At 37.4% G+C, this 25,051-nt stretch overlaps 1 protein-coding gene across 1 annotated transcript in view; it reads left to right on the top strand.

Moving 5' to 3' along the window:
- The window catches only part of LOC136864048 (potassium voltage-gated channel protein Shaw), a 393,645-nt gene extending 371,845 nt beyond the window's left edge, over nt 1-21,800 (top strand). Inside the window, exon 6 of the mRNA XM_067140580.2 lies at nt 21,715-21,800. Within this exon, the coding sequence (XP_066996681.1) occupies nt 21,715-21,800 (86 nt within the window). The remainder of the gene's footprint in view (nt 1-21,714) is intronic.
- The last annotated feature ends 3,251 nt before the right edge of the window (nt 21,801-25,051 follow it).

The raw sequence follows: 25,051 nt of genomic DNA, 5'->3' as shown, positions 1-25,051 counted from the left end.
GAAGCTCCAGGACACTGCCCTTGAGGCGGTAGAGGTGGGATCCCTCGCTGTGTCCGGGGGAAAAGCCGACCCTGGAGGGTAAACAGATGATGATGATGATGACTATACTTTCACCAAAGAAACAATATTACACAAGTATTACAATTAAATAGATATGGGGTGTGATTATAAAATTAAAAAATCATTTAGTATTTGACTACACACTAAGAAACTAACAGACAATATGAAACAGATTGCCAGACTGACGAATGCACGCGGCAAGCAGGTGAATCATACCTCAGTGTCTATGACCGTGGCAAAAAATATACGCCTGTTACCCATTTGCGAAGTCTCCACTACTTGCTGTGGCACTATACAAATCGGTTAGTCACGATGAACAACATTTTGTGCGTATTTTCGACAATAATTATTTTAATAATTAAAAATTTGCACAAATTGTTTTTTTAATAATTCCTAGTTTCAGCCAGCTAAAATGGAAGAAAAATGTAATGTTTTCTCTACAAAGTGGGGGGGGGGCAGTTACTCCCCTTAGTCGCCGCTACTGAGTACTGTGTTCATCAAGTGACTTCAAACAGTTCCCACCCAAACCTTAGCCATTTAAAGAGCATTTGAATCAGCTTGAGTCAAATCACTCTTGTACATCTGGATGGGCACAATGGACAACATTAGAGATGTTGTGTTTTTTGAAATTTGCCACAATCACATAGAACTGTCTTGGTCAGAAAATGCCACTTACATAAGTGGTCCCTTGTTCTTGCAACTTCAGCTTGCAGTCCACTCAGGGAATTCCGGACTGGCCAGTTCTCTGTGTGGCCAGAAGGTAAAGATTCCTTTGGTTCCATCCATTCAGACAAATTACTAGTTCTCTCCTTCCACGTGGCAGCTCATACTTTTGCAACTGTTCCTTGTAATGGTTGAGTAGTTGTTAGGAAGCTCTTCGTCGCTTTTAATCTCATTTCATTGTTGGCAGCCACTTCTCTGCTGGTATCAGATGGAGCAATCCCAGCCAGATAGTTCACTTTATTAATGGGAGTTGGCCTCAAACAACCTGAAATAATCCTGCAACTCTTGTTTAAGGCCACATCAACCTGTTTTGCATGTGCTGACTTATACCACACAGGACAGGCATAGTCTCCTGCAATGCTGTTTTTCTTAATGTTTGGGGATGGGTGCCCCACTTAGTCCCTGCCAGTTTACGGAGGAGACAGTTCCTTGAAGAGATCTTCTGCTTCAGCTTAAGGCACTGCTCTTAGTGTGTAAGAGTACGTTGCATGTTAAACCGAATAATATTTTTATAAGCTTTCAAGAAGTCCAGGAATAGCACTACAAAAATGAGCAAGATCTGTCACTTCACTGCAGTTCACTCTCAGCTCACAAAACTATCAGACCTGGCCAACAGCTGAAAACTGAATATGATGATGATGATGATGTCTCCTGCTCATGGCCATCCATCAACAGCTGCTAATTTTAGATGGCAACCACCAGTAAGACATAGCTTGCACAGTTGCTAGGTGACACTGTCTGACCATCCATCCATATCTTACATCACTGCCTACACAGTTGCTATGGTTACACTTCTGTCATAGAATTTGTTGAAAAAAACGAGAAACGAGATGGTGTGGGAGGACATCAGTAGATGAATAAGTTTAAGTGGTGTCTTTAAAAGTAGGAAAGATCACAATATGAAGATAAAGTTGGAATTCAAGAGGACAAATTGCGGCAAATATTTGTTTATAGGAAGGGGAGTTAGGGATTGGAATAACTTACCAAGGAAGATGTTCAATAAATTTCCAATTTCTTTTCAATCATTTAAGAAAAAGCTAGGAAAACAATATAGGGAATTTGCCACCTGGGCAATTGCCCTAAATGTAGGTCAGTAGTGATTGATTGACTGATCACGTTACATAAATTTTTGGATGACCTCCAGCCAAAAGACATAATTTATGTCAAAACCTAATTTGAAATTTGAAATATCAGAGATAGGATGCATTCCAGTGAATCCAGTTTACAGGGAATTTAGAAAGAATGAACTCTACCAGACTTTTCCATAAAATTTACAAATTTCTGCATAAACTAATGGAGAAAGATCTTATTGAACTAGGATCACCAAATCTCCTAGTTTACAATGAAATCAGAATTATAGTCCAAACACGGGGATTTAAGGAAGAAGAGAAAGAACCTACATGAGGTAAATAGTCTGAGGAACAGAAACTTGCATGGTCCTCATGAATGAAGAACTACTGGGCAAGAAGGAAGGATTCTGCATGTTCCTACGTGACCCATTTGAAGAAAGTCCACCTCTGAAGCATAACAGCAATATTAGAGGCCATCCTTTGAGGCCTGAAGTTTAAGAATGGTAGAAGGGCTGGTAGGCCTGGGTTCAATTCCAGGTACTGCCAGAAATTTAATAATGGCAGGAGGGCTGGCATGTGGTTAAAATGGTACATGCAGCTCACCTCCACTAGAGGTGTGCCTGAAAAGAGCTGGACCACCTCAGGACAAGGACACGAGTTTACCCATTCGCAGAAGAAGAAGAAGAAATAGTCATAAAAGTAAATGCACGATAAAACAATAGATAAATACAATCATTTCTTCTTTTATTTTTACTTATTACGCCTGTGAAAGATAGAATCAGAAACTTTACTTTCACTTCATTACGAACATACCCTTCCTTCTGCGGCAGCTTCACTATTACCCTTTAGATTACCGTTTGAGTTGGCCGTGCGGTTAGGGTCACACAGCTGCAATTTTCAGTTTGCTGTCAGGAGATAGTGGTTTCAAACACCCCTGTTGGCAGCACTGAAGATGGTTTTCCGTGGCTTCACATTTTCACCTCGGGTTGTAGCTCAAGATTCACAATAAAGAAAGAAAAAGATAATATCCACCTTTTCAATACTATATATTATGTGAAAATTTTACATTTTTGTTAAATCATCACGTTTTTTGTACATCTGGTACCGGTTTCGACAAGATTCCATGTCATCATCAGCCAAGAACAAATTACACAAAGACAAAATACATTGATCATGACTCCCATAATAATATCACAATAATAGTTCAAGAAATATACATGATAAAGCTAAAATGATATTTATATATACAAGCTGATTGTCAGTGAGATAAAAATGGTTGTTTTTCTATAAGGTGTACACCTTAGTATTACTAGTTAAAAGAATGACTTGTTAAAAGAAATTAATTCTACTTGTAGCAAAAAACAATTGTCAGCTTTTGATCTATGTTGCTTCTATCTGTTGAACAGTCGGATTCATTTTATAAGGCTTTATGGCGATGTTTGACATATTAAAAGAAGTGAACAAACACTTAGTCAGAGTGTTCCATATGAATAAGTGCACATTAAAAAGTAAAATTATTCTAATGGGGCTGCAACTTGGACTTAACAAATGAAGAATTTTAATGTATTGTCCAATGTAACCAATGGATTAGTTGTCACTGCAAGTTGATATTGACAAGCAAAGTGTCCATTGGAAAGTTCTGTATATCGGTTTGTACTCTGATATGTTTGTTTATATCATATTAAGGAGTAGGTTGAACATAGTAAAGTAGCCGAGGTTCTTGTTGAATTGGTACTTGAAGGTCCGTCCCTCGACATTTAGTCTGTCAGTTCCTCCCTGTTACATCTGCTATCACCGGGCGAGTTGGCCGTGCGCGTAGAGGCGCGCGGCTGTGAGCTTGCATCCGGGAGATAGTAGGTTCGAATCCCACTATCGGCAGCCCTGAAGATGGTTTTCCGTGGTTTCCCATTTTCACACCAGGCAAATGCTGGGGCTGTACCTTAATTAAGGCCACGGCCGCTTCCTTCCAACTCCTAGGCCTTTCCTATCCCATCGTCGCCATAAGACCTATCTGTGTCGGTGCGACGTAAAGCCCCTAGCAAAAAAAAAAACATCTGCTATCAACTTGGCACCTGAGGTGAGTCTTCTATTCCTTTTCCTTTATTATATATTTTTTCCAGGTTTACGTAATTCTAAATCGCGTCTCATTTCTTATAGGTTCTGTCTTGGTTCAGGACCTTTCTAGATCAACTTATGTATTTACAATTCGCATCATAAGAGCCTTTCTTCAAGTACCAATTCAACAAGAACCTCGGCTACTTTACTATGTTCAACCTACTCCTTAATGTGATATAAACAAACATATCAGAGTACAAACCAATATATAGAACTTTCCAATGGACACTTTGCTTGTCAATATCAACTTGCAGTGACAACTAATCCATTGGTTACATTGGACAATACATTAAAATTCTTCATTTGTTAAGTCCAAGTTGCAGCCCCATTAGAATAATTTTACTTTGTAATGTGCACTTATTCATATGGAACACTCTGACTAAGTGTTTGTTCACTTCTTTTAATATGTCAAACATCGCCATAAAACCTTATAAAATGAATCCGACTGTTCAACAGATAGAAGCAACATAGATCAAAGAGCTGACAATTGTTTTTTGCTACAAGTAGAATTAATTTCTTTTAACAAGTCATTCTTTTAACTAGTAATACTAAGGTGTACACCTTATAGAAAAACAACCATTTTTATCTCACTGACAATCAGCTTGTATATATAAATATCATTTTAGCTTTATCATGTATATTTCTTGAACTATTATTGTGATATTATTATGGGAGTCATGATCAATGTATTTTGTCTTTGTGTAATTTGTTCTTGGCTGATGATGACATGGAATCTTGTCGAAACCGGTACCAGATGTACAAAAAACGTGATGATTTAACAAAAATGTAAAATTTTCACGTAATATATAGTATTGAAAAGGTGGATGTTATCTTTTCTTTCTTTATTGTGAATCTTGATTCAATACGGAACCTGAAGAATGAAATTCTTAACGTTAAATAATTGTAGCTCGAGACCACGGCCACTTCCTTCCTGTTCCTACCTCTTTCCTATCCTATCGTCGTCATAAGACCTGTCTGTCGGTGTGAAGTAAAGCAAATTGTAAAAAAATACTCTTTTAATTGCACAAAGCGGTTGCTTTCTCTTACAGCACTGAAATGCCATTGTCTTCTTGATCTGTAGCACCAACCTCATGCTCAGTATGCTATCCTATGTAGCCTACACTTCCTGATACTAGAAGTGAACGTCCAACTTTACACTTAGGAGCAACCTTGATATTGTGGTTCTTAGTTTGAAATTCAAGGGCAATGAAATATTACTCATGTAGAAGTTGTCACCATAACTGGTGTATGTATGAGTGTGGGATAGAATTAGATAGTACTGTTTCCTGTAAGCAGTCGCAAATACAAGCGAATTGGAATGTAGCAGACAGACTAATAGGTGTTTGTGAAGAACCGTAGACCAGGGGGTAGGGACTAGTGTCATGCAAAACACACTCTAGGCTCGGTTCATATTTGGTGAGTATGGCCATGACCGAAGGTTACTTCTCAGAGGTGAGCTATGTTCGTTCGACCTTGCCCCTTGATATTACATGTAACAAGCTTTAACAGCTTAATTTTAGCTAGAATAAATTGCACAATACACCAGATACAGAAATTACATTACTAGACTGGTAAGACAAATTAAAAACACTTTTATATACAAGGACATTTAAAATAAAATTATTAGCAAACTTTACGAAAGTTCACAACAATGTTCACAACAATTCGCTACTTGATACTAGCTCTTTCACGTGCTATCTCAATCACAGGTAGAAATGCTTGCCTCCCTTTGTCCTTGTTTAGCCGTACTCTGCTAAATTTGTCTCACATACCTTTATCTCTCGAAACATTGCTTTCGCCACAACGGTGGACGCATGACTTGGTATGAAAATGTCAACAAATTAATTAAAAACCACCTAATCGATACTTTATTTTTTGCCTTGGGCAAAATTAAAAATTCATTAGCACACATAGAACATGTTTCAACCGCTTAGTGGTCATCTTCAGCTGTATGAAAATAACTTAGACGAAAACATTTGGACAGTAAGCACATTAAACCTAAAAACTATTGCTCTAGGTGCTCTAAAGGGAATGAGGCAGGGGAGAGGGGGTGGTAAGGTAATATGTGTGGATGATACTTAAATTACAATTTGCGTCTACAATTGTGTTTAAAAACTTATTAACTAATATACATATTTAAAATATTTAAAAGCGCCTATGGTGATACACTTTTCGTAATAACACTAGGTGGCATGAACAAAAAAGTCAATGTTTGTAACAGTCTTCAGGCATTTGTGAGAACGATACTTAAGTTAAAATTTGCATCTACATGATGTTAAAAATCTTAAAATAATAAACATATTCGAAAAATATCTTAAAGCGTCTATGGTGAGGCACTTTTTAAAAACACTTGGCCTTGAATAAAAAGTCTATTTACAGTATGTACCAGTCTTCGGATATTTGTTGTTTATATTTTGTAATGAGTATCTTCCTCAATTGTTACTCTTTAGGTTATGGTAAAAGCCATGTTGACTGTTTGACTTGCAAATATTGCTCTTTAGATTGTTGTAAACGGATGTGTTGATTGTTTGATTTGCAAAAGTCCTATGGTAGCTTCTCCGTTATATAAAATGGCGGTCTTCTGTTTAGGGCAGCTTGCCTCACGATCTTATCTGGAAAGATAACTGGAAAGAAAGGCAACTTGATATATTTGGAGTGTACAGATATGGGGAAAGGGTAGCACTGATGCGGATTCGAAATTATTTGATAGGATAGTCAGCTATGTGGGAAACGACATGGAAAGAAATGTGATTGTAGCGGGAGATCTGAATTTGCCAGATGTAAATTGGGAAGGAAATGCGAATGACAGGAAGCATGACCAACAAATGGCAAATAAGTTAATATGGGAAGGACAGCTGATTCAGAAAGTGATGGAACCAACCAGAGGGAAAAATATCCTGGATGTCGTGCTGATAAAACCAGATGAGCTCTATAGGGAAACTGAAGTAATAGATGGTATTAGTGATCGTGAAGCTGTTTTTGTGGTAGTTAAAAATAAATGTGATAGAAAGGAACGTCTTAAAAGTAGGACTGTTAGGCAGTACCACATGGCTGATAAAGCAGTCATGAGGCAGTTTCTAAAAAGTAACTATGATCGGTGGAAAATGGTAAATAAAAATGTAAACAGACTCTGGGATGGATTTAAAGAAATTGTTGAGGAATGCGAAAACAGGTTTGTACCTTTAAGGGTGGTAAGGAATGGTAAAGACCCACCTTATTATAATAGAGAAATAAAGAGACTAAGAAGGAGGTGCAGACTGGAAAGAAATAGAGTTAGAAATGGCTGTGGAAGTAAGGAGAAATTGAAGGAACTTACAAGAAAATTGAATCTAGCAAAGAAGGCAGCTAAGGATAACATGATGGCAAGCATAATTGGCAGTCATACAAATTTTAGTGAAAAATGGAAGGGTATGTATAGGTATTTTAAGGCAGAAACAGGTTCCAAGAAGGACATTCCAGGAATCATTAATGAACAAGGGGAGTGTGTATGTGAGGATCTTCAAAAGGCAGAAGTATTCAGTCAACAGTATGTAAAGATTGTTGGTTACAAGGATAATGTCGAGATAGAGGAGGAGACTAAAGCCAAAGAAGTAATAAAATTTACATATGATAACAATGACATTTACAATAAGATACAAAAGTTGAAAACTAGAAAAGCGGCTGGAATTGATCAGATTTCTGGGGATATACTAAAGACAATGGGTTGGGATATAGTACCATATCTGAAGTACTTATTTGATTATTGTTTGGTCGAAGGAGCTATACCAGATGAATGGAGAGTTGCTACAGTAGCCCCTGTGTATAAAGGAAAGGGTGATAGACATAAAGCTGAAAATTACAGGCCAGTAAGTTTGACATGCATTGTATGTAAGCTTTGGGAAGGCATTCTTTCTGATTGTATTAGACATGTTTGTGAACTTAATAACTGGTTCAATAGAAGGCAATTCGGTTTTAGGAAAGGTTATTCCACCGAAGCTCAACTTGTAGGATTCCAGCAGGATATAGCAGATATCTTGGATTCTGGAGGTCAAATGGACTGTATCGCGATTGACCTGTCTAAAGCATTTGATAGGGTGGATCATGGGAGACTACTGGCAAAAATGAGTGCAATTGGACTAGACAAAAGAGTGACTAAATGGGTTGCTATATTTCTAGAAAATAGATCTTAGAGAGTTAGAGTAGGTGAAGCTTTGTCTGACCCTGTAATAGTTGAGAGGGGAGTTCCTCAGGGCAGTGTTATCATACCTTTATGTTTTCTTATATATATAAATGATATGAGTAAAGGAGTGGAATCGGAGGTAAGGCTTTTTGCGGATGATGTTATTCTCTATAGAGTGATAAATAAGTTACAAGATTGTGAGCAACTGCAACGTGACCTCGAAAATATTGTGAGATGGACAGCAGGCAATGGTATGTTGATAAACGAGGCTAAAAGTCAGGTTGTGAGTTTCACAAATAGGAAAAGTCCTCTCGGTTTTCATTACTGCGTTGATGGGGTGAAAGTTCCTTTGGGGGATCATTGTGAGTATCTAGGTGTTAATATAAGGAAAGATCTTCACTGGGGTAATCACATAAATGGGATTGTAAATAAAGGGTACCGATCTCTGCACATGGTTATGAGGGTGTTTAGGGGTTGTAGTAAGGATGTAAAGGAGAGTGCATATAAGTCTCTGGTAAGACTCCAACTAGAGTATGGTTCCAGTGTATGGGACCCTCACCAGGATTACCTGATTCAAGAACTGGAAAAAATCCAAAGAAAAGCAGCTCGATTTGTTCTGAGTGATTTCCGACAAAAGAGTAACGTTACAAAAATGTTGCAATGTTTGGGTTGGGAAGAATTGAGAGAAAGAAGAAGAGGTGCTTGACTAAGTGGTATGTTCCGAGCTGTCAGAGGAGAGATGGCGTGGATTGACATTAGTAGACGAATAAGTTTGAATGGCATTTATAAAAGTAGGAAAGATCACAATATGAAGATAAAGTTGGAATTCAAGAGGACAAACTGGGGCAAATATTCATTTATAGGAAGGGGAGTTAGGGATTGGAATAACTTACCAAGGGAGATGTTCAATAAATTTCCAATTTCTTTGAAATCATTTCGGAAAAGGCTAGGAAAGCAACAGATAGGGAATCTGCCACCTGGGCGACTGCCCTAAATGCAGATCAGTATTGATTGATTGATTGATTGATGTTTATTCTACGCTGCCTTGGGGATCTGTCTTTGTGCACAACCTAGTGCAGTAGCGATGTGACATGGTCTACGAAAAGTTATTACGAAAAGTGTATCACCACAGACGCTTTTAAATATTTTAAATATGTATATTACTTAATAAATTTTTTAAACACAATTGTAGGCGCGAATTGTAATTTAAGTATCATCCACACATATTACCTTATCCCCCAACCTCCCCCCAAACCCCCCCGCCACCCCTCCTCCTTTCTTTTACAGCACCTAGAGCAATAGTTTTTAGGATCCCATGGGACATAGTTTTAAGATTTAATGTGCTTACTGTCCAAATGATTTCATCTAAATTATCTTTATACAGCTGAAGATGACCACTAGGTGGTCGAAACATGTTCTGTGTGTGCTAACGTATTTTTAATTTTGCCCAAGGCAAAAAAAAAAAGTATAGATTAGGTGGTTTTTAATTAACACGTTCCGTGCGGTTCGGGTCACCATGTGCCCCGAAACATGTTACTCTTATCCGTCGGTGCGAACTTCCCAGAATTGCGAAGTAAGTAACTACGTCCTAGTTACGAATTTCCGTTAACTAATGGCAACATAGTGTTCCAATTGAAGCAAAGGATCGAGGCATACTGCTAGTTTTGATCGGCCCACCGGTGACCCGAAAGAAGTTTTTTTCATCTTCCATTCATATCGCTTCGGGTCACCCTGAGTCCCGATTGTTGTCTGACCTAAATTTTTACGCGGGAATCGCTTGGCGCGGTTACGGTGAATGAAGAATAGAGTGTTGCTGCCCGCAGATAGTAGATTGTTGTTTAAGGAGTACCACCCTTCTGATATCTGCTTTCTACATTGCTCTTAGGAAAGCCAATAGAGGTTATTGGAATAGTTATTGACATATTTACTATCTTCCGTATATAATATTTACAAGCAATTTCAAGTCCTTTTTTAGGTATGGAGCTTTCACATTCTGACACTCCGGTGGCACGGAAAAGAAAGAGGGTTAGGACAGCACTGGGGTGGGCCTATATTACGTTCCGTGCGGTTCGGGTCACCATGTGCCCCGAAACATGTTACTCTTATCCGTCGGTGCGAATTTCCCATAATTGCGAAGTAAGTAACTACGTCCTAGTTACGAATTTCTGTTAACTAATGGCAACATAGTGTTCCAATTGAAGTGAAGGATCGAGGCATACTGCTAGTTTTGATCGGCCCACCGGTGACCCAATTATGTCCGGGGTCATTTCTGTTTCACGCAATTGTTGAATCGGAACACTGTCGCACAGATAAATACACTGGAATGTCTCCTCAACAATAACGCACACAACAAGTGCACTTGCAGTCTTTAGGATTTAATACTAGGGAGTAAACAAAGTCAAATTCGTCAGGTCACCGGTGACCCGAACCGATAATAACTAAAGGCAGCATCGGGTCACCGGTGGGCCGATACGACGTAACAGTAAGTCATCGAAATTCACTGCCGCAGGGAACGTGTTAATTTGTTGATTGTACTCATCGATACAGTCATGAAGTGGACGGCTTGCAATGAAAATGTCTGCACAAAGCCCAAAGAAATCTACGCCTAGAGCTGGCCATTCCACAGTCTAAGACATGGAGAATTTTACGACAACTGCAGTGTAAGAGTTACCAGTTGCAACTGGCTCAAGTATTCAGTACTGGTAAAAAGCAGAAATGGTATGGACATGATGAACAAGATAAAAATGATATTCCTAATAAGAATGTATTCAGTAATGAGACAACTTTTTCCCTTAGTGGTACCGTCTGCCATAATGTAAGGATTTGGGGTACACAGAAACTGACAAATTGCCTGGAACATACATAGGGCTCACTAAAACTGAATGTCTTTTATGCATTAAGTTTGATGAAACTGTATGTTGCAAAACTACCTGATGTCACAGCTGCAAGAAGATATGGAAGAAAACAATTTTCTTACAGTATTGTTCCCCTGCATTACGACAACAAGGTCAGTGTGCAGCTATCCCAATGGTTTTTATTTGGATGATATGTGATGGGAACACCATGATCTCCTGACTTAACACCACTGGCGTTTTGTCTGAAAATAACGTGTACATCCCTCCACTCTAACCGTCAAGATATATTGTTCGTCTGCCACTTCTATTTAACTTTTATCACATAAAGCTCTATTTCTAACAGAGGAACCGTACAAGGAATATACTTACAATCTAACGTATCTTATTTCCACGACCTTTGGTTGCTCCATTTGAGTGCTATTTAACCTCATACACGTCCGGCCCTGTGGTGTAGGGGGCAACACATCCGCCTGTCACCTGGTGGCGCCAGATTTGATTCCTGGCTGGGTCAGGGATTTTTAATTGTAAATGATTAATATCCCTGGCCTGGGGATTGGGTGGTTGTGTCGTCCTTAACGTTCCTTTCCTCACATTCAACACTCTACATTTCTGCAATTCCAGTTACATGCAGGATCATATCGTATGGTGCAAGTAGGGGCAAAAGATCTCTATAGGTCAATGCCCTGAACAAATAGCATTTTTTTGTTAATTTTAGAAACCTCATGTTTAAGCTATAAGAAATGATGACTTAAGCATGTTGTTATATGGACAATTTCTTGAAATCACACAAGAAAAATGTTAAATTTTAATTGTTTTCAATTTTAATATCACAACGAGAAATTGGATCGTATATCACAGGAGTTATTATTTATATGCTTCATATCCGTATTGATTGGTATCACTATATAGAAATAATATGAATCACCACCTTATCAATACACTATTTTATTTACTACCAAACTGGTAAATAGGGTCAATACCGGTTTCGACCCCTAAGGGGTCATCCTCAGTTGACACATACAAAATATCTACAAAAACATCACATACAATGGTTAATGTTTAAAATTCATATGTCATTAAAATGCTGGTAAGTACATCTTGGTTTGGATATGCATATATTATGGGATTTATAAGTTTGCTCTATTTGAGCATTTATATAAGTCTTCTGTTCCTTTGTATACAGTGTCAAAAGTATTGTATTGAATGTAATTCATCCATTTGACAAAATGCTAGTGGATTGACTATTAAGTATGTGTCTCTGAGTTCTGTTTGTTTTGCCTTAAGGATTTTGGCTAATAGTTGTAGTGAAGAATATGTTAGAATGGCATATTTTGGATATTTCCATTCTGTCATCACTTATGCTATTGGTCTCTGGGGCTGTTACAAATCAAATCTTGATGTTATTTTTCGAATACAGAAACGAGCTATCAGAATTATATTGAGACGTAACAGGTTAGATCATTGCAGACCATTATTTAAGAGACTAAGGATACTCCCAGTACCAAGTATATACATCATGCAATGCATTCTACACGTGAAAAAAAATATTGATCACTTCAGAAAGAATTTTGACAATCACAATTACCAGACGCGAACAAGAAATAATATTTTTATCGAACACAAGAGTAAAACCATTGCCTTGAGACATGTAGACTCTGTTGGAATCAGATTGTATAATAAGCTTCCAAATAAGATTAAAGATATTAGTCCCATCAGTTCATTTACCACAGCTTTAAAAAATCTCCTGCTGAGTAGCTGCTTCTACAGTACAGAAGAATACATGATGAAGTGCTGGTAATGATGCTACTACTTATTAACTTGTAATCTAGTATATAGCCTTAAAAATATGTTAATGTCACATTGACTATGTTCACATTATTAACACCACACCAATATATTTTTATTTTGTCTTGTAAATATTGGTTATTAATATTATTTAAAAAAAATTAAGATGTGCTGTCCTAACATTGAGGTATGTGGTGTTTCTATTCTTCTTCTTTTTCAAAATGTTCATTGTTGTGCATATATTATTGTTAGTATTAGGAAATCACTTGACAACTCCTATACTGTTGGCATATTTCAAAATATGTAATTGTACAGTCTATGGAAGCTAAATAAATGAATGAATGAATGAATGAATGAATGAATGAATGAACATTTACTGAGAGGTACATGCTATTCTACTTTACAATTTATATTACACAATATGAAGTAAAATTATTGTATTTGCACACATATGATGATATTAAGTTCAATGTAGGGTCTTAAAAACTTTTATATGCTTAATAAAATAAACAGTGTCAAGACACAACTCTATTTTAAGACAAAAAACAAGAATAGAAGGTGCTACAAACTTACACATTAGTATTAAAGATCCACGTCAACAAGGTATCAAATACCAATATTTTAGTCACAAGAATTCAAATCAATAAGGTTCTTCCATGTATTTAACTGAACTAAATAAGCAAATAAGTAAACCTTATAAACCACTACATGAAATGTAATCAGCATACTGAAAATCCAAACAGTACATCTTTAAGACCCTACATTGAACTTAATATCATCATATGTGTGCAAATGCAATAATTTTACTTCATATTGTGTAATATAAATTGTAAAGTAGAATAGCATGTACCTCTCAGTAAATGTACATACTTAATAGTCAATCCACTAGCATTTTGTCAAATGGATGAGTTACATTCAATACAATACTTTTGACACTGTATACAAAGGAACAGAAGACTTATATAAATGCTCAAATAGAGCAAACTTATAAATCCCATAATATATGCATATCCAAACTAAGATGTACTTACCAGCATTTTAATGACATATGAATTTTAAACATTAACCATTATATGTGATGTTTTTGTAGATATTTTGTATGTGTCAACTGAGGATGACCCCTTAGGGGTCGAAACCGGTATTGACCCTATTTACCAGTTTGGTAGTAAATAAAATAGTGTATTGATAAGGTGGTGATTCATATTATTTCTATATATCACAGGAGTGTTTGTACAATGATATCACAGTGATCTGATGATGCACTTTTACAATGTCAAATTGTGCATATACACTTATTTTCGTAGTTTTCATCTGTCATATCCAACTATTGTCTCTCGGCTGATGATGATCACTCGTGACCAAAACTAGTACCACCAAGACAGATATAATGTAATATTTACACAATAAAAAAGCACTGAATTGGTTGACCATTATAGTTAATTGCTTTTCCTGTCATCAAACAAAAATTGAATGTAGCAGAATGCCCTGAAGAAGATGATGTAAACATTCCCAGAGCAAGCAAGACTACTTTTGATCACATGGTATCTGCCTAATTTGTGTTTATTTAATAACCGCAGACATTTTGCAGGCATCAAAATCACAGTTAGGTTATTATTTCTCCATTGTTTGGTCTAATGTATGGTCAGTGTAACTGTCAGTCGCAAACTATTTTTGCCTGACATGACTCCCTGGATGTGTCCACCTCCACTGCTACCGTGCAACACAATCAGCCTTCCCATCAGTTGGTCGACAGGTTCCACTTCGAGCTAAGTCCAACTGGAATCCAATTAATGAAGAGAGTGGGCCGATGACCTAGATGTTAGGCTCCTTTCAATAACAAGCATCATCAATTAACGAAGACCTTCATTCATTACCTTAGGCCGCTTTATCATTATCTGGTAACATCAACTGCTCCGTGAATACTTTCCACGACATTCTGTATTTGCTACAATTAAAGACCACGTACCTTTCATGTTCTCCAGTCAAATTACTTCCCATCCCGGATTAAAGACTATACCACATAAAATTCTCCAGAATAAGTAGTGTGCTTGGACTCTTAGGAAAAACAACCCAAATCCTCACACCCGTAATGTTTTTCGTCACCTTCACAGTCTCTCAAAACAACATTTCAAACAGGATTACAGTAGTTACATTCTTCTTGGTCTTCTGACATCTAGAGCCACTGGCCCTGATGAATTAAGTGTCCAATTTTTGTAAAATATACTACATATCCTTTGTACTTATTTCTCTCTCTTATTCTCAATCAGTGCTTTAATCCTGGATCTTTTCCTGAAGCTTGGAAACAGGCTAATATAATACCCATTCATAAATCCAGTGACAGACATAACACCTCCTCATACAGGCCAATTTTGGTCACATCTATCCTCCAGCAGTCATTGAAAGAATTTTACACTTCTGCCTGATGTATTTCACAGCCCCTTTCTTATCAGACGAACAACACAGTTTTATGGAGACCCGTCAGCGGTGACGGCTGCAACTTGTAAACATATTCTTCAGCAGTTTACATTTTCACACTCATAATGGTCTGTAAATGCTTCATATGACTTAGTAGCCCAATCTTGGCATGAAACATAGTCCTCGCAAATCACATGCAATGGCTGGAGGAGAGCGTGGCTGCACTTGATTGAGCTTCCGTGCTTGTCGTTTAGCCTCTTCGTGGAGAGTGATTTATGCCTAACAAACCTGTCTGTCTTCAACCAACATGCTACTTCCGCCATCACTAACAAGACACAATTGGATGTCATTGACATTGACCTGGCAAAAGCTTTTGACTCCACAAACCATAATCTGCTCATATGCAAACTGTCCCACAGGTAGATTATTCATGGCAATCTTTTAACTCTCATCAAAAACCATCTTTTCAATTGTCAACAGCGATTCATACTTCCTGGCTCTATCTCCTCATGGCTGAATGTCTTGTCTGGCATCTGGCGTCTCTCTTTGTAGATGATCTCACAAATGACATAAAGAGGATCCCAAGTTCCATATTATTATTTGCAGATGATTTTAAACATTTTCAAAAACGTAGTGAACTATAGTGATTGTGATAGCATTCAAAATGCTTTGGACTTGTGCTACGACTGGGAAACCAGATTGAAACTAAAAATTAATGCCAAAAAATTTGTTAAAACGTTGATCTGCCTAAATGAATGTGAGATTACCCACATGTATGAAATTAAAGGTACTCCACAAAAGGTTGTTACTCAGGTCAAATATCTTGGAATAATTCATGATAGAAAACTAATTTTTTCTTTTCATATAGACCAAGTTAAATCCCATGCCATGAGGTCTCTTGGAATTTTTTTCAGATTTTCTGAAATTCCTGATTTAAACACTCTTAAATTATACAAGGGCCATTTGAAAATAACTACACAACTAAAGACGATTTTCAAACACCACATTTATTTGTAGATTCTGCATACTTTAGTCTATTTTTTGTCATAGCCACCGAGTTTGTTTAAACACTTATCATACCTTACAACTAAGTTTTCAATACCCTCTCCATAGACTCTTGCTGCCTGCTCCGATAACCAAGAGTTCTTGATCTTGCACTGGGACAGACTCTGTTTGGTCTTCACCTTTACAGGTGAATGTTTTGTTTATGTACAGATTTGAGTGTTTGATGATGTTTTTGTCTTGTTATGCCGAAGAAGGTGACAACATGTTGAGTCAGTGTTACATACTATCCACTTCATATCCGTATCGACTATATGATCCAATTAATTGAAGGAACAAGAATCCACCTGATCGATACTTTCACTTTTATTTAGCCTTAGGCTATTTCAATAGACATTAAATTAAAAGTTCAGAACATGTTTCGAATGCATTGCATTCATCATCAGCTGCTTACATTTGGCAAAAGTAAAATTAGCTAAGAACAGTCTCACAATTTTCTTAAAACCTTAAAAACAAGTGTTAGTAGTGCGTGTGTGAATGGATGTGGGGGAAGGGGGGTAGAGGGGGGGAATGCATTGAAGGCGATTGTTAGTTAAACTATGACTTATTATTAAAAATCTTAATGTTAAAAACACTGATGGACTAAAATATAGTTCACTATAAGTCTTGTAAATTTTCCATAAGTTCGTTGATTACTGAAGAACTTGTATGCACTATGTGAAGTATTTCTGTTGAGCTATTGGTAAAAAGTTTCCTTAAGAAGACATCCGGTGTTTTCACATCTCTTATCTCCTGTTGGGTGGAGAGGTGTGGCTTGTTTCGAATATGAAGTTTGCTATTTGTAGTTTGAATTGAAAACAGTTGGATCATCTGTATCACAACCCTTGTCTTGCATGTTAGTTTAACTTCCCATGCTACGGGAGTGGGTTTAATCCGGCTGCTTCACATAGTGCATACAAGTTCTTCAGTAATCAACGAACTTATGGAAAATTTACAAGACTTATAGTGAACTATATTTTAGTCCATCAGTGTTTTTAACATTAAGATTTTTAATAATAAGTCATAGTTTAACTAACAATCGCCTTCAATGCATTCCCCCCCTCTACCCCCCGCCCCACATCCATTCACACACGCACTACTAACACTTGTTTTTAAGGTTTTAAGAAAATTGTGAGACTGTTCTTAGCTAATTTTACTTTTGCCAAATGTAAGCAGCTGATGATGAATGCAATGCATTCGAAACATGTTCTGAACTTTTAATTTAATGTCTATTGAAATAGCCTAAGGCTAAATAAAAGTGAAAGTATCGATCAGGTGGATTCTTGTTCCTTCAATTAATTGGATATTGAGTCAGATCGTAACAGGAGATGAAACATAGGTTTCACATATCATGCCCGAATTTAAACAAGAGAGCATGGAATGGAGACACTCACAGATCCACCTGTAAAGGTGAAGGTCAAACAGACTCTGTCCCAGGGCAAGATCAAGAACTCTTGGTTATCCGAGCAGGCGGCAAGTTTCTATGAAGAGGGTATTCAAAACTTAGTTGTAAGGTATGATAAGTGTTTAAACAATCTTGGTGGCTATGACGAAAAATAGACTAAAGTATGCAGAATCTGCAAATGTGGTGTTTGAAAAACATCTTTCGTTGTGTAGTTATTTTCAAATGACTCTTACTTAAAAAACATGCCTCATACTTTTATACTTATGTTTTTCTGATCATTAATTTCTCCTTCACCACCTGGTCATCAGCTGCCCCCACAACAAATATCAGTAAAATTAATCATGCATTCTTATGCTTTGCATACATTGTGAAAGGCCATAACCCCAATCTGAGACAGTTTAGTACCAAACGAATTCTGTCATATTTCAACATCTTGGACCTGAGTAAACATTTGTAACACAGGTCTCTGCTCTCTTCATAGAAGTGTTCATGGTACTCTTAAATGTACATCTTCGTTACCTCATTTCCCGTTACATATTCATCCACATAGAACCCAAAATAGACCACTATTCTATATTCTTTGTATGCGCCTAACACTAAGACAATGGGTTGGGATATAGTACCATATCTGTAGTACTTATTTGATTGTTGTTCTCATGAAGAAGCTATAACAAATAAATGGAGAGTTTCTATAGTAGCCCCTGTGTATACAGGAAAGGGTGATAGACATAAAGCTGAAAATTACAGGCCAGTCAGTTTGACTTTTGGAAAGCATTCTTTCTGATTATGTTTGCAAAATTAATAACTGGTTGAACAGAAAGCAGTTCGGGTTTAGGAAAGGTTATTCCAATGAAGCTCAACTTGTAGGATTCCACCAAGATATAGCAGATATCTTGGATTCAGGAGGTCAAATGGACTGGACTCCAGCAACATTCTGGGGAACATGAAGATAGAAATGCGAATAAAAACATTACGCAAAATTCCAGTACACTTAATTTTCTCACAGTTACTGCTGGACCTCTCTCTCTCTCTCTCTTTCTGGAGACACTGATAAGTTTCAGTCTGTTGGAAACTCTAACCTATTTTCAATTTCTTCCAGTACCTTGTTCATTATGGCTTTGGTAATAAGATATCTTTGTAGGAATCTTTCAGTTTTTCTTAGTATGGGTCATTGCCTTCTTCAGGTAATAAATAATTTGAGGTAGAAAATAAAATCTCACTGCAGTTTACCTAATATTTTTATTCTCATTTTTATCTTCATGTTCCCGCAAATAATAATTTATTTTGTACAAACAAATATAGGTACATCTAGGTTTGCAGACAAGTATGGTGACCACTCAGCTACCACTCCGCTTGACTGTGTTGTAACTCTCCAAGTAGATATGCATTGCATTGGAATTGGGAGATTCATCAATTTTTCAGAAATTATTAGTTTGGGGACCTGACAAGTTTAAGTTCACCTTTTAGTGTTCTTTCACCTCCACTTACTCCAAAACAGATCCTGTGCCATGGCATTTGCCCTCAATTTTTTTTTAAATGAAAGCGTATTGACCTAAACCCTTATACAGAAGTTACTGTTGAGTGTCCCCCAATGGGTACATTGAAGCTCGTTGAAATTGGTTGGACACAGGGTCTGACCTCTCCTTGTAAGACTATTTTCCGCTAAAATGTTGAGAATGTTGCTTCTACTTATCTGTATGAGCCTCTGTTTTCACAAATGAACTATGTCAAATCAAGATAGAGATCCTGTTTGACTGAAGAACACCTGCAGGTACAGTTGAAAATAAATCCAGATTTTAGTGAAATAATTGCAAGTGTAACCAAAGTAAAATTTGTAAATGATTATTTGTAGACATGATAATAAGCTTTTGGACTTTTGACGTGTCAGAAAACAAGGTGATGAAGGTAGTTCTCTTCCCTGTCATCTCACTGTTGTTATTTTGCTTTGGTGTCTTCCAAATTCGTAGTCTCCTCATCACTAGATGGTTCACTCCAGGCTATATGCCATGGGTCATACTTTCATTACCTGTATACCCCCACTACTGTATTAATTTCACTTCGTTTTCCACTCCCGTGTCTTCAACCTCATTGTACAGTAGTACGTCCTTCTTCTACCCTTAACCCCTGCCCTGCCTGTATTACACTCACTGTTCTCATTTTTCTGCCTCACACTTGTCTTTCCATCTTCATTTCTATTCTTTTTTTTATCCTGTCAGCCTTTCATTGCATTTTATTTTTTCATTTTATTAATTTTCCATTTTATTCCCTTTTTATTTATTTCTTCTACCACATTCGTCCCTGATACATCTGATTTATGCACATAGAATGGTACAAGAAACACCTTAATTGGAGCTGAGATAATGTCATCACCTCCCACTTAGAAAGCTAGTGCACTGTAGCCATCTGGTGATGAAAGAGAGTACCACTTACTACAAGCCAATGGTAAAGCATTCTTAAATTCCATACCCGAGAAGCAAAAAGGGCCTATGTCCTACTTTAATACATTGGACATAAGAGAATTCAAACCTTCATTAGTAGACAAGTCTTTCTCGTGGACAGATGAGATTTTCTACAGAAGATGCAGAGCAAAGTTCTTTATGAAACATAAAGAATTTCACCTTGTTTTTGATGTAGAATAAGCCCAAAATCGTATTACTGCATCTACAATTGAATCATGGAAATCAAAAATCCACTAACTCCACTAAACCAAATTTTACAGGAGGGACAAAAAAAAATTTATGGACATGTTTCCAATTAAATCATCTTGATATTTTTTAAATTGCAGGACAACCTTAATATAAACAAACTATGAATACAAAAATTATGATAGACAGGATTTTATAGTAAAATATATTACATCTGTCTGTAATTAGGTGGTTTTTGATTTCCACAGTGTCTTAACAAATTGCAAGCATCAGAACTCACTTTGTAGCCATCTACTTCACTGTACATATTGTAATAGTAATACTCATGTTTATTGTGTACATTACTTTTTTATTGTCTGATATTCGATGTTATCCACCCACATCTGCCTGAGGTGGAAATCATAACAAACATTTGTAATAGGAACAAGGAGGTTGTGCTGGAAGTCATAAGTTATGGTTTTTGTGTCATTCTCATCTTCTGTTGTCAGGTGGTGGTGATTATTGTTTTAAGAGGAAGTACAACTATGTAACCATCCTCTATACAACACTAATCAGAGAGAAAAATGAAGGTATCGGCCAAAGAAAGACGCAACGAAGGGCGTGAAAATGAAAGACTCCCTAGCCCTCGCAAACCTAATAGCGTCGGGGTCAGAAAAGAACATGAGTTGACCAAGAGAGGTAGGATAGGATAGATGAAAGTGAGGAGCCTGGCACAACTAAGTGGAAGTAATGTCAGAACTCAGCTAAGGGCCCCTTGGTCACCAACCCACATTCCAAAGTTCAGAGCCCCTGAGGCCTCTTTTAGTTGCCTCTTACAACAGGCAGGGGATACCATGGGTGTAATTCTACTGCCCCCACCCACAGAAGGATCTTCCGTTGTCATGTGATAGTGCTACCAACTAGCAGTAGAATATTTATGGAAAGGAGGAACTCACTAACTCCATGGAATAAACTGGTTTGTGATTTCCACGAAATAATAAATGGTTTGTAGCTGGCTAGTTACCTTCAGTTTTGGTGTTTTATGCTATACATGGATAGTAGGCTATGCTTGCAATACTTTTCCATCACAAGACCGAAAATGAGAAAAAGTGGACTTAGAGGGTTTTTGATTTCCATGATTCAATTACAGGCCACAAAAGCATTGATCTTAATATTATTGTTTGTTACTAGTAGAGTATAAACCATAATGAGCATTTGTCTAAGCCCACCAAGTACACTCACTGTCCATGTGTTAGTTCCGAACTACATAGTGCTTGCTGGCTTACCAAGTGGTTCATACATGCAGTACTCTGATAGTGTGGGCAGAAGGGAGGAAACAATGGTTTAAATGTGTGATACATTACTTTGAACTGACCTTCACAATTCTGTATTTCAACATCTGATTGTCACATTTTTGATGTTCAACATTAAAATCTTCTTACTTGTATGTGTGTGTGTGCAGAGAATGAGCAGAAGAACTCAAACATAAGAACCAATGGAACCAAAGCTGGTGGAGGGGACTCTAACAACACAGTAGTCAGCCCTTGACAGCATTAGGGTACCAGTATAACTCTTTTGATAGCTAATAGAACCCTGAGTAGAATATTTGTAGAGTGGTCAGTAGTAGATAATTTTTTATGTGACATCATTCACCTAGAGTTGTCTTCTGTCCAGCATTTGACAGACATGCCTTGCTTTATATCACTTATCCACATGTCTGGCAGGAATTTAAATATTTTTTTAAATTGTAATACTCATGTTTATTGTGTGCTTTGAAGTTAAAAGGTTAACTAGCTGGCAACTTTTCGGCATGGCGGGAGTTCCCGTTTGGTTCAGTTCCTCAGTGATGTGTGTTCATATACTTCATTGTCTTCTTTTTATGTATGCTAGTGTTCTGTAGTTTTCATATTGCTTGTGATATCTTCAAGTAAATATAAGTATGGTAATCAAAGTGATACTTGGAAAACTTACAAGCTGACCCAAAAGAACCCATGTTCTGAAGCTTGACCTAATTAAAGTGAGCCAATTTGATGATGATGATGATGATGATGTGTGTTGTTTAAATGGGCTTAACAACTAGGTCATCTGCCCTGAGCCAATTTGTTTTCAGCACCAGGATATAAACATGCTGGTAATTTTGAAAGACATACAACAACGATGATGAAGATGATGATGAAGAAGCACGGAAGAAGAGAATCTGGTTTACTTTCTTTGTCACATGAGGATACAAGAAACCAAATTACCAAGAAAAATTATAGAGAAACTCTGGAATCTGAAGCAAAAAGTAGGATGGATTAAGAAAATTAGAGAGGACATGGAAAAACCAGCAATAACTCTGGACAATTTGTAAAACAAAATAGAAAATTTAAAGAAATGGAAAAACATAGAAATAAGATTTAAACAAAAAATAGACAAATGGCATACAATGAAAAGGGTCTTTACAGATGATGAATGACAAAAAGATCAGAACGAATGAAAAGCTACTGGGCAATTTGGAAAGAAAACTTATCGAAGAAGATGACCGGAATATAATTGACTGAAGTGGTCTGGTCCAATGAGGCTGTAAAAAAAGAAGAAGAAGGAAAAGAAGAAAAGGAAGAAAGAGGAGCACAAAAAATGTCTACATTTGCATCCACAGGGAATCTCTACAAAAAATTCTAAGACCCCTTGGACTGCATCCCAAATTAATAAATATTATCAAATTGACCATCACGAATACCAAGTCAAAATTCAAAAGTGAAGTTCAGGGATGAATTATCGGAACCACTCGAGATTAAAACAGGGTGATGGACTCTCACCACTACTATTCAACTGTGCTCTAGAAATTGTAAAGAGGGAATGGTTTAAGGAATGCCTTCCAAAAATAAAAATAGGCAGGAAAATCAAAACAAACTGCCTTGGTTTCTCCGACGAATTGGCATTACTGACTTAGACTTAGACAAAACTAAAACACAGATATCAGAACTTCAAAAGACTGCAATTAAAATTAGCCTTAAAATATTATTCGAAAAGATAGAAATTATGTTTCAAAAAACTAACATCATTAAAAAAACAAGCATAAATGGTAATAAAGTGAAAATTGTCACCCAGTTCAAATGCCTAAGGAAAGTAATAATGAACAACCTAAATAAAAATACCTCGATGCAAATAAGAGCAAACACATTAGCTAAAGCACAACAAAATGCCAAAACAAAGTTATAAAACTGGAAGCAATATATGCAGCAGAGATGTTCTTTCATCATAATGAACAGTAAAACACTCCAGAAGACTGAAAGAAGAATTGGAAGGACCGGCATCAACCAAAAATATCAGAAGGATGGTTAGTGGCAGATAGTACTGAACAAAGTCATGTGCAAAGTGTTGGAACTCATTACTGATACTATGCTTAAGAAGCAGACTGGGATTCTTTCAACACATAATGAGAATGCAGGATTCGAGACTTCTGAAACAGATGGTACAGTATCTCAAAAAATATGAAAGTAGGTTGGAGATGGATCAAATACTGAAGGCTTTATACCAGAAGACGCCACAGATAATATGAAATTAAACAAAAATTTCTGGACACAAATATCCACTTCACACTGACAAGAAAGGTACTCATAACACAAATATTTTCAACACCAGGAAGGGCATGAAGTTCAGAACATATGAAAAAATACTGGAAGGACTGCAAGGCCCAAACAGACCCTCCAAAGAGACTGGGATAATGGCCCACTAAAGTGATCCTGTGCAGTTATAAAATTGAAAGAAAGAAGAAGACAAAGAAGAAGAAGAAGCAAAATTTAATTCCCAGAAGGGAACCATAATTATGAATATTAAGCCAGGCCCGCCAGAGATAGCAAGCCTTACTCCTATCTGGAGGCCCCAGGTACAGTTCTCCACCAGGGATAGGGTGCCTGCCTCACGTGTGGAGGCACCAGTTACAGTTCACCGATAGGAGTAGCGAGCCTGCTCCAACCCAGAGACCCCAGATACAGTTCCCAGGTTGCGGATTTTTACCCGGATCCGAGGGTTTGTTTGAGGTCCACTCAGCTACCTGTGAACAATTGAGGAGCCACCTGATGGTGAGGTAGTGATACCAGTCTAGAAAGTCAAGAATAAAGGTCAAGAGGATCATTGCACGGACCACGCATTGCCTCATAATCTGAAAACCTTTGGGCTAAGCAGCGGTTACTTGGTAAGCCAAGGCCCTTGAGGTTTGATGATTACAGGGAAAATTCTTCAATTTTTTTCAATTGAGGAACTTCCCCAATGTGACAGGACATACCACATCGCTGGTGCACCATCAAGCCTCCTTTGAAGTACGTGCAGTGACAATGCATTACGAGACATCCATGTCTCGTCTTGTGTAAACATTTGTCAGCTGAAAAGCCTGGGGAATGCTCCTGATGTTTTCATGAATACTTTAATGTTCCATCGCACAGTCACACAGCATTGATTTCTTTTGCCCCTAAATATTCTCCCACAGACAAGAAAGTTCAGATAAGAGAATCAACATTAGCATTTCATAGTGTGTGCCATCATCTAAATCCATTAATACCTATGTCATCATCGCTATAAAGCCCGACTCATTGGCTGAACAGTCAGCGTACTGGCCTTCGGTTCAGAGGGTCCCGGGTTCAATTCCCGGCCGGGTCGGGGATTTTAATCTTAATTGGTTAATTCCAATGGCATGGGGGCTGGGTGTGTGTGTTGTCTTCATCATCATTTCATCCTCATCATGACACGCAGGTCACCTAAGGGAGTCAAATAGAAAGACCTACACCTGGCGAGCCGAACCCGTCCTGGGATATCCCGGC

Source organism: Anabrus simplex, chromosome 1, assembly GCF_040414725.1.
Source record: "Anabrus simplex isolate iqAnaSimp1 chromosome 1, ASM4041472v1, whole genome shotgun sequence".
NCBI classification, from domain to species: Eukaryota; Metazoa; Arthropoda; class Insecta; order Orthoptera; family Tettigoniidae; genus Anabrus; species Anabrus simplex.
This window is presented reverse-complemented; position numbering and strand designations above follow the sequence as displayed.